The 11196-nt window shown below is 39.3% G+C and overlaps 2 protein-coding genes across 2 annotated transcripts in view; both read left to right on the top strand.

Moving 5' to 3' along the window:
• SYTL2 (synaptotagmin like 2) overlaps positions 1 to 2102 on the top strand; it is a 94953-nt gene extending 92851 nt beyond the window's left edge. Inside the window, 2 exon segments of the mRNA XM_015600610.2 lie at positions 1 to 163; positions 1000 to 2102. The exon segment at positions 1 to 163 is cut by the window's left edge and continues 49 nt beyond it. Of these exon segments, the coding sequence (XP_015456096.1) occupies positions 1 to 163; positions 1000 to 1145 (309 nt within the window). The 3' untranslated portion in view covers positions 1146 to 2102.
• A 5184-nt stretch (positions 2103 to 7286) lies between these two features.
• Positions 7287 to 9111, top strand: CCDC89 (coiled-coil domain containing 89). The gene has a single exon (XM_006926674.2). It carries the CDS (start codon positions 7856 to 7858, stop codon positions 8966 to 8968), a length of 1113 nt encoding a protein of 370 aa, XP_006926736.1. The 5' UTR covers positions 7287 to 7855; the 3' UTR covers positions 8969 to 9111.
• The last annotated feature ends 2085 nt before the right edge of the window (positions 9112 to 11196 follow it).

The raw sequence follows: 11196 nt of genomic DNA, 5'->3' as shown, positions 1-11196 counted from the left end.
TAGGGAATAGGGAAAACCACCGACCCTGTCTTCAACCACACCATGGTGTACGATGGGTTCAGGCCTGAAGATCTGACAGAAGCCTGCGTGGAGCTTACCGTCTGGGACCACTACAAGTTAACCAACCAGTTGTTGGGAGGTCTTCGGATTGGCTTTGGAACAGGTAACACTTGTTAACACTTTCAATTCACTACAAGCCAAATGCTTCTGGAGCCCTAGAGATTTGTTTGGTGTTTTGCTTTTTCCTAATGAAAACGGATATTTTATTTCTAAGTGTAATGACATGAATGAGTGAAAGAATGTCAGGCTGTGTGCCAAGGGCTCTAGATATGAAGATTAACAGGATGTAGTGTCTGTCCACTTCTGGATCTTACATTATTGGGACTTACATTATTGGGAACAGAAAACTCTTCATTACTACTCCTTTCTGAAAAAACATTTGTGGTCCTTCATGACTAAAAGTGTGCTTTGAATAATAATACTAACGAAGATTTATGGAGCACTAGTCACTGTACTGAGTGCTTTATTTGCATTATTTAATTTAATTCTCACAGCCATTCTGAGAGTAGTTACTAATATTATCCCCAGAGGAACTGACTTTCCAAGAAATTAATAAGTGGCAGAACCAAGATTTAAAATTGAGTCTGTTACACACTAAAGCTGTGACCACACTTTCTTAGAGATCATTTATGGTCACTTCCAACCCAGTGAGGGAATTCTTCCTACCACTCTCTCATGCTCCTGACAGATTGTCATCTAGCTTTTATACGAACATCAAGAGAAATCATTACCCTGGGAGTAATTGGAGTACTCCTAATTATGGGTGTTTCATTATTAGACATCTTAGATGGTTAAACAGTCTTTCTTCTATTGAGTCCCAGATCTGCCTTCCTGGTGATGTTCCTAGCTGTCTTCCACCGGTGATTATAATTAAAGATTTATCCACTTTTTTCCCCCAATGAGCTATTCCTTTCTAAATGCAAACTTCCTTTTTTTCAGGTAAAAGCTATGGCACTGAAGTAGATTGGATGGACTCTACGTCAGAGGAAGTTGCTCTCTGGGAAAAGATGGTAAAGTCCCCTAACACTTGGATTGAAGCAACCCTGCCTCTCAGAATGCTGTTGATAGCCAAGATTTCCAAATGAACTCAAAGTCCACTGCCTTCTCCACTGAAAACGACTCAACAGGTGGAATCCGATGTTGAAAACCTGACAGTGTAGACGGGGATCCTCACCTTGTATCTGCTGCCGCTAACAAACGCTACACAGCATGTTAAAGTCAATCTGCATGTGCTCCTGTGGTTACAAGGCCCAAGAGATTTCAATAATAACAAAATGTATGACATGTCTGTGACTCCAACGTTAAAGAAGATATTTGAGAAAGCTGGGAGAATCCAGCCATTGCTTCAAAGAAAAAGCTGCCAAAAAATATTAAATGTGGGGTGCGTTAACAGGAAAAAGTTTCTAGTGTGCCATCGTGCACTTCACACCACAATCTTGTGCTACAATTAGGAGGGCCTGCCACTTGATCACTGAAAATCCTTATAGGAACTGAAAATATGTAGGTTGCAGAAAAGAGTGACAGAAAGATACTCCTATGAGGGGAAACAGGCAGAATATCAGTGATGATAAGGAATTTGGTCATAAGAAAACTATTTATTCTGTAATCTCTATTAAAATACGGAATTCCATGTTAGGGCAATGAGACTCAATTTACTGCATGTATTTCTGCCTTGAGAAACGCTTTCCCTTTTCCCAGTGTTAAAACAAAGTCTCAAACGTGCTTTGGTGCCACCCACTGGCCATAGGTGGAATTCAGTTTTTGGCTTAGTTTTCTTCTAAGTAGGTCTCAAAGCTTATATTTTATAATAGAGTATGTAGAAAAACAAAAACCCCAAAACCTTGCTTATATAAGATTCTGTTTTTCTTATAACTCTACTATATGAAAGCAGCATGAGAGTGGTCACAGACATGCTTTGCAACAAAGTTTTAATTAGAATATAAATGGTTAAATTATACTGTACTTCCTATGTATGTTTAATTTTCATAAAGTATTTTGTAAGAACCCTTAGAATAAATTATTATATGATTTAAATTGTCAAATAAGTCTGACTTCTTAATTTAAGTTAAGTACTCTATGTTAGGAATCTTAAAATCTAAGTTCCCTAGCAGGGCTAAGGAACTTCCGCTGGGCTGATACTTCTCTGGAGTCTTTACTGCAAATCTGGACATTATTTCCTCTAAGTGGGAAGTTTGGCTCCATTGTTAAGAGTAGGATTTTTATTTTTAAAAAGTGGTTGTAAAGCTCTGAAGATAAATTAATATCTATTTTTGAAAAGTTTTCCAAGGAGACATTTTTGGGTCATTTTAATATATAAAGCATTAGTCCCCCTTAGGACCTAACTAACCTGCCTTTCTCAAAAGAAGCACTGATTTAATGTTGAGTAGGAGAAGCCTAGATGGTGGGGGAGTTTGAGATCTTGCAGCCAGTATCTAACAAATGTCATTGAAAACATCTAGAGTGTCTGCCCCCTCCCCTAAACAGATATTAGAACCTTCTACCCACTTGCCAGTAAGAGCAACTAACCTAGACCAACGACTTTCCCATTGTCTGTCAAGGTCTTTTAAGAGAGTATTTAATCTATGTCTATTTCCAGCTCCTGTTCTGACCATAGGATGGGCAATATGAGCTGAGTGGAAGCACACCTCCAAGGTCAGCCTAGAACAGAAGCAGAAGTGCAAATCCTGTTCCAGCTCCTGCCACTTCATAGTAGCACAAGCTTCTTTCCCAGCCCTTGTTTAGGTTACCTGCTCAGCCACCTCCCGGTATCCAGCCAGCTCTGAAGCATGAATGAGATTGGTTCCAGTATCTCCTCATCTAGGACTAGGACTGCCTACCTCCTTGTATCCTCAGATCCCTGACCTTCAAAACACTGGAGTGGACAACAGAAATAACCACGCCACCCCCCACCCCCACCCCCCCCTTGCATCTGCCCACAGCACCTCTGACGCCTCAGGACATCCAAGGGGATTTCATGTCACATTTTTTTTTTTCTGAAAAAGAAAATATAAATTATAACCTTAATCTCACCTGGCTACAAGAGGAAGGCTAAATGAGACCTTCATGCATTATAAAGTGTGGGCAGCCTGAATTCTTTAATGAACTCATGTTGACAGACTTTCGAGCCAGTGGGACTTTAAAGCAAAGTTCCTACTAAAACTTTAATGAATATCTTTTCAAACTGGAGGCAGCTCCTTGAAATGCATGTTTTAAGGGCTTTTTTTTTTTCTTTAGAAATCTAAATAGAAATAAGCCAAAAAGGGAGATTTATTGGAAATATATTGAGTTAGCCCACAGAATTAAAGAGGTATTACAGGAACTTAGATTACTTTGGGGAGTTATGGGCTGGAACCAGGAACTCAGATACTGTCTCTTAGAGAGTGGGAAATAGCATCACAGGCAGCTCCAGCCTCACAACCTCTCAGCTAAAGCTCTTCTCTTTTCTAGGTTCAGCTTGAGAAATCTCTGGGAAAAACTGGCCAGGTTTGGGTCATGTTCCCACCTATTGGATCACTCACTGTGGCTAGGACTGAATAGGGTAAGATCTTATAATTGACCCTGCCTGGATTACATGCCCACCATGTGGCCAGGGAGAAGTGATCCATTATCACTTGGAATGTTGTATAGCTATGGGTGCTGGAGAAATCAAGAGCTGTAATTTTGTCTTCCTCAAGTGAAAATACTTCAAAATTCCATCACTTAAAAATTGAAGTAATATTTCCAAGAGTCACTGTAGACTCTTTCCAGAGAGGCCTAAATTTCCCCATCTACTGAGTAGGTGGTATGGGTCCTAGGAAACCCGTGGCCTACTCACATGGCTTAGGAATCCAAACAAAGCATGATTCCTGTTAGCCTGGCAAACTTCTTCGAGAGACACCTAGCCGTACCAGGGAACTTGTTTGGATTTCTTCCTTGAACATCTCTGTCATCCGTACTCACCATCCAAATAGAAAGCCCCTGAACATCTGTCTTCTCTTGTACGTTTATTCCCATTCTGCTTTGGAATTGCTCTCCCATCTCCTCTCCTGTCTCCACTCCCTCCCAGGCTTATTAACTAATTTCACAAAACAAATGCCCCGGCATATTTGATCCAATCACAGAACATTCCCTCCACTTTTTGGAACTGACTTCTTACAAAAGAACTAAGTCTTCTTTAGCCTTGCAAAAAGAAGACTCTTACTCTACCATTCAGTACCTCAGGCAAGATGTAGGCTCAGACTTCAGATCATTGCTCCCTACCTTTTTTCTTTGAGAGGAGTTATGTGTTTAATTTACCCATAATTATGGTAGCAGTTATCACACTGAATTGCTGTTTTTCTATTATTTGTCTCTATCATTAGACTGTAATTATCTTAAGAGCTGGGACTGCAACCTTGTACATAACAGTTTCTCAGCATGTTAATTGAGAGAATGAATGAATAAGCTAATGAATAAATGAGGTTTGAACCTTAGACCATGAGGGCTTTGGTATCAAAAAGATCTGGGTTCGAACCTGGGGCAACTTGCCTACATCTGTGTGCCTTAACTACTTTGTTTTCTATAAACTATAAAATGTGGATAATAATGTCTACCTTTCAAGAATATTGTTAGATTAAATGAGAAAAGATGCACAAATGCCTAGTGGTGTGTAAGGTATATGGAAGAATTCTGTAAATAGTAGCTTTAAAAAAAGTGGTGTTAGAAGACTTAATAAAAGCAAGTGGAAGGGACTCATTGGCCACTACTAGAGAGAGTGATGGCCAAATTTTAGCCTTGGACCTCTGGGAAGGGAATATATACTAGATACTTTTAGGATAAAAGGTAGCTGGAAAAATAATGGTAGAACAAAGAAAACAACTAGGGCAGAGAGGAGCCAAAATTCATTATTACTAAACTGCAAGTTCTTTGGCAGTGTGATGGCATCTAATTTATTAATGTATACTTAACATCTAGCACCATACCATACATTGCAAATGTTTGTCGAATAAATCAATGAGTGAATATTGATTAGGATTGTGACATTCTTAGCCTTAATGAGTAATCTATGGATTTAATGTTATTTAAAATAATTTTAACATAAAAGAAATATAAAATATTTTAAATGTGGAACATCTATTTAATCAGCAAATATTATTGAGCATCTACTATGTGTGAGGGACTTAGAAAGATGGAAAAAGGAGGGAGAGTATCCATAAGCTCATCCTCAAGAAACAACTGCTAGTAACATTTTGAGTATTTTTCCTGTCTTCCTTTTCATAGAAAACATATTCTGTGAATTCACTTTACTACATCAGACAGCCATATATGTTACTTGGCAAATAAAAATTTCAGTATATGTATTACCCTTTTATTTAAATGAAGAGGACTATTCTAATTTTCTAGTCATTTGCCTCACCTTTACGAGTTTCATTTCAGTATCGAAGCTTGAAGTCTAAGGAAAGTAAAGAGAAAGGGAAACATTACAAACAAGTTTAATTCACATTTTTTTTGTCTTTGAACTCACTCTCATAAAACTTCCCATACTTTAAGAGGTTTAGGAAATTTCCTCAGTCCTCAACCTTACTTTCCCTGTACAGATGAATGATTTAGGATTCGGGGCATGAGACCCTGATCTTTGAGACCAAAGGGAAACTCTGAACCTCTTCTTTCAGATCTGTTTTGCTCTCTGTGAAATCTGAAGCATTAAAAAACCCATCCAACATTTATAATAACCTAGGCTTTTTCCTTACCATTATGACTTGAGAGATTAAATCCGACACCAGAAACAGTGAGTGCAGGAACTGTCAACTCTTCACTTTATGCTTAAGTTTTCACAGCATTAAGATCATTCTGAATTAAAAATTTTTTACCTTGCTTTTTTCAGTTATCTTTCTAAGGTAAGTGCTTTCATAGCATTAAATTACCTATAGACGTGATAATGTTTAATGGCTGCATAATATTCTCTTACATGAAATATAATTTTCTTAACTTTCTCTTTTTTGGACATTTAGGTTTCCAACTTTTAGTTGTTATAAACCACACTACAATGAAAAGCTTTGAGCAAAACTTTTTCTTTCAGATTATTTCCTGAGCAAAGATCTCCCCCAGAAGGGCAATCCAGTTTAAAAGGCATTAAAATGCTACATCCCATCAACTAACTTTCACCAATAATATAAGCAGTATCTGTTTCTCTATACCCCTACCAGTCCTTATAGTCTGAAAATAAAGGGAAAAATTTTGACTAATTTGATAGATGAAATACTATCAAATTTTAACTTATATTTAGTGAATCGCTGATGGGGCTCAATTCTTTGCCATTTCTGACCCCTTATCTATGAACTTAATTGTTGATTTCTCTTTTAAGGTGTTAAATAGCTTTATTGATTTGTACAGGTTCTCTATAAAAATATAAATCTATTGCCTGTCATATTTATGGTGAATCTTTTTCTCGATTTGATTTTGCCTTCAGCATTCTTTCAACACACATTTATCTGAAATTTTCCAAAGTGCCAGCACTGGTCTAGTCATCAAGAATGAAACAGACCCAGTCCCTTCCCCTTAATGATCACACGGTTTGATTGGGGAAGCAGGCAGGTAAACAATGAGTGTAATAAGGCTTTCACAGGCTCCATGAGAAGTAGAAACAGGCTACAGTGGATGCACCGAGAGAGGTGAGTGGTCGATTCTACATATAGGGGCCAGAAAAGGCTTAACAGGGGAGATGATTCTTAACTAAGTATAAAACACTGAGTAAACTATTAAAGCGACAAGGGAAAAGGTGAGAAAAGGTGGGAAAAGGCATTCCAGGCACAGAGTCAGAGAGCTGGTCAGTTAGGGGAGCTTCAGCAGTTGGGTTGTACTAGGGGGCAAAATATCAGGCAGCTCTAGAGGAAGGAGAGCTGAGAGAGACCACAGAGGTTGCATACTTTTAAAAATTATACCTAACTTTACATGTTTAACAAAGTCAAACTAAACTTTTTCTTACTAATCTCTTATATAATGTTAAAGCTAAGAAAGTCTTTCCTGACTCAGAGCTTTTCATGATTACCTTTATTTTCTTCTTATTTTGATTTTTAAGACTTTGATTTTGTTTTATTCTTTACATTTAACCATTTAATCCATCTTGAACGAGCTTTGTTATATGATAAGCCTCATTCGGATCTTTTTCTTCTGTTTTAATGTTTATCATATCTATATCATTCATTAAGCTTCTTTCTGTAACCTTATTTTGCTAGTGGATAAAAACAAGGAGTGCTGAATATCTAATAAAGAATATTTATTCCCAGCTGGTGACAATCCTAAAGAAGAAAAAAAGAAACTTCACTGGGGTTTGCTGAGCTGTGCCAAACACTACAGGTGCAAACTCACGGCCATTTAGGGGCCTGGCTCTCATTGCTACTTTGCATTTACAAACTGCAAAATTTTAAGGGCCAACCAACCGTGTTTCCAAAGACAGTAGTTTATTCTAACGACAACTGAAGTGGAGAGAGGGAGGAGGAATATGTCACTGCTTGATTTGTTTATCCTACCAGAAATTAGGGGGAGTCAGGTTTCTTCCCCTGATGTCAGCTGGAAATCGACGGGGTTGGCATCTCTTTTCAATGCAGTATAGACCAGACACTGTCTATGGAGCGGTGATTGGTTAGACAGGCAAGCATAACCTGACCAAATTGGATTGGACTCCTCCTATTGTTACTTCACAGCATTCTGAAGACCTTTCTACCAATCACAGGGCTCCTTACTGGAAAAATCAGCTGCCAGGAGTCCCTAGCAACACTGTGGCTTTTGAAATCTAAAGGGGAAAGACTGTGTAGTCAGCCCGTAGTGGAGAGCACCTATGCCTCAGGAAGAGCAGGCTCTCAGGATGGACACCCCACCCTCTGAAGAGCTCTCAGAGGCACAAAACAAAAAACTGGAAAACCAGGAAGAGGAGATGGAGTTTAAGGAACTGGACGGTCTAAGGGAAGCCTTGGCAAACCTCAGGGGACTATCTGAGGAGGAGAAAAGTGAGAAGGCGATGCTTCGCTCTCGCATCCAAGAGCAGTCCCATCTCATCTGCATTCTGAAGCGGAGGTCAGATGAGGCCCTGGAGCGCTGCCAGGTCCTGGAGCTGCTCAACGCAGAACTGGAGGAAAAGAGGATGCTAGAGGCCGAGAAGCTGAAGGCCAAGAGTGTGCATGCCCAGAAGTTAGAGGAACGCTTTATGACCCTTGCAGCCAACCACGAGTTGATGATACGCTTCAAGGACGAACACAAGAGTCAGAACATCGAGTTGAGAAGGGAGAATGAGAAGCTGAGGCTGGAGAACCACAGTCTCTTCAGCCAGGCTGTGAAGGACCAGGAGGCCAAAGTACTGCAGCTCACCACCCAGAGCGAAGCCCTGGCCAAGGAGCTGGAGACTCTGAAACAGAGGTATGCCCAGGATGCCTGCCAGGCACAGACCCGAGAGAAGGAGCTGCTGGAGCTGCAGAGCCAGCAGGCCTACACCCACACCAAGGAGACAGAGCAGCTGCGCAGCCAGCTTCAGAGCCTCAAGCAGCAGCACCAGCAGGCCATGGAGCAGATGGCGAAGGCTGAGCAGGCCCACAGCAGCCTGAGCCAGGAGCTGCAGGCCAGGCTGAAGACTGTTACCCATGAGAAAGAGGAGCTGCTGCAGCTGTCCATGGAGAGGGGCCAGGTGCTTCAGAACAAGCAAGCAGAGATCCGCCAGCTTGAGGAGAAGTTAGAGACAGCAGATGTGGCCAGGAGACAAGCACTAGAGAGGTTTGAGCAGGAGGCAGTGGCTGTGGACAGTAACTTGAGAGTCCGGGAACTTCAGCGCCGGGTAGATGGAATCCAGAAGGCCTACGATGAACTCAGGCTGCAGTCCGAAGCTTTCAAAAAGCACAGCCTGGATCTTTTAAGCAAGGAGAGAGAACTCAACGCCAAACTCCGTCATCTCTTTCCGTAAAAACATATCTGCTTCCTCTGGCCTCCAATTTAGAATTCAAATATTTGTATCCCTAGCATTATGGCAAGAGGAAAGATGGTATTTCATTTATTATACTTTTAAGCACAAAAGGCAACTAAAAAAAAAAAGTTACTCTACTATGATGTTGTTGTTGTTCACCTTGTAAAGCTAATACTAATTTTTAGTCCTACCACCTAGAATATACAAGATTTACCAGATTTCTCTCTCTGCTTTTGCAGTCTTCCTAAGTTTGCTATCAATATCTCTACCTCTCCCACTATTTATTCTCAACCTCAAATATCTTCATATATCCTAGGATTTTAAATGAGCAGTTCCTATTGATTTAAGTGAATCTTAAACGTGCAATGAGTTGTGCTATTGTGAAAAAATAACAGCATAATTAGCCCTTGTAGATAAGTAGGCATGTAGTCTCCCATTGGTGAGATTGTAAGCTATAACAGTTAACAGCATAGTAATAGCATGGATAACTTGCAGAAAAAATTGTGTGATTTCGCAACAGGCTCAACAATTGTTTACTTCACCTGCTTTATAGAAATATCTTTTTTACTTTATTTTATTTGCACTAGTCTAGAACACAAAGATTGACATCATTAAGCAAACTTTATTATAGTCATTATGCATGAGCAATAAGATTCAAATAAGTGTAATCGACCAGTTTTTATTTTTCCTGCAAGCTTAGATCACATTCCATTTTCTTGGTTTTTCTCCTTAATAAAAACAGGATTTAGAAGTGCAAGAATGAAAATATCAGCAGCTTTATTTAATATTATACAATATGCTAATAGACGAAAGGCCCCAATTTGGGTAACAAGTCATAGAAAACTGGATATGATACAAATAGCAATGCATAGTGATTGTATGGTTTCTATTAGCATATTGTTTGCAGTTAACTTTTTCCTTTTTTAAAACATCAAAAGAATATATATGTAGGCTTACAGCATTTTTGTAGAAATACCTAAATATTTGGTTATGAAAACATAATAGTTATTATATATTTATATAAAGTTCTTAAAGAGGTAGTTATAAAAATACACTTTATGCTTCTTTATTTCTCTTTATTAAGTTGATATATAAACATGATGAATACCTCTCAAAATAGATTGAAGTATTTTTCTCATCCATTTGGTATCAAGAGTGCCAGCAGTTACCTAATGATCTGGATTTATTTAAAAATATTACTTGGTACCTTCTTTAATAAACAAATTTCAAGTGTTGCTTACCTTACCTCAGGCAATTTTTAAAACCCATTTTCTCACAGTTGTATTAAGATTGTGGTAGTAAATACAAATTTCAAGAAACCACATCGTTAGCTTGGAAGGACTATTTACTTCCTCTTCTATGTTACCAAGAATCAGAATCTAGGAGCTAATTTAATCATGGTTACCCTCTATTGAGCCCATGCTGTTTATAATTGCTCTGAAGCACTTGGGATGGATTGTTTTTTTTAATCCTTAGGACCATTCAAGAAGGTGATTATGTTCATTTCTATTTCAAAGAAGAGGAAACTGAGATTCAGTAATTTGACTAAAGCCATCAGGTCACTGGGGGCACTGGGATTTTGATGACACTGCCACACTGAAAGATGTGTTGACTGTCTATTGAGTGTCACAGTCTGGGGGTAGGCACTGAGAATAAGCATGAAGAAGCATGTTTTCTGCCCTTGAAGAGCTCCCACGTATCTAGTCTAAGGGCAAAAAGCAATTACATTCACTGTAGTGTGTTTTCACAAAGAATGTTATGAGAACATTGGTTAGAACACACACACACACACACACACACACATCTAACTCTGTTTGGGAGTAAGGGATGGGATGGTAGAGAGGATTGCCAGAAAGGGCTAATACAGGAGTTGATACATAAGCTGGTTCTGAAATAACTAGCAGAGTTTCATTAGGTGGAGAAAAGGGAGACAGCATCATGAAGAACGTCATGGAGGTTTTCAAAAATGTCCAGAATATTTGGAGCAATCATAAGTAGTTGAGGTGAGGTGCAGAGAAGTATGTCTACAGATAAAACCGAAAGAGTAGGTTGTGAACATATGTGAGTTTCAAAGCCAAACTGGCCCCTTATGTTGGGGGATGGACACTACAGATAAAACCGAAAGAGTAGGTTGTGAACATAATATGTGAGTTTCAAAGCCGAACTGGCCCCTTATGTTGGGGGATGGACGGAGATCGTGGAGGAGAGGGGCAATCGTACAAATAGGC

Source organism: Pteropus alecto, unplaced genomic scaffold (assembly GCF_000325575.1).
Source record: "Pteropus alecto unplaced genomic scaffold, ASM32557v1 scaffold7, whole genome shotgun sequence".
NCBI lineage: Eukaryota > Metazoa > Chordata > Mammalia > Chiroptera > Pteropodidae > Pteropus > Pteropus alecto.
Note: the sequence above shows the minus strand (reverse complement) of the source record. Positions and strands in the feature narration are given on the sequence as shown.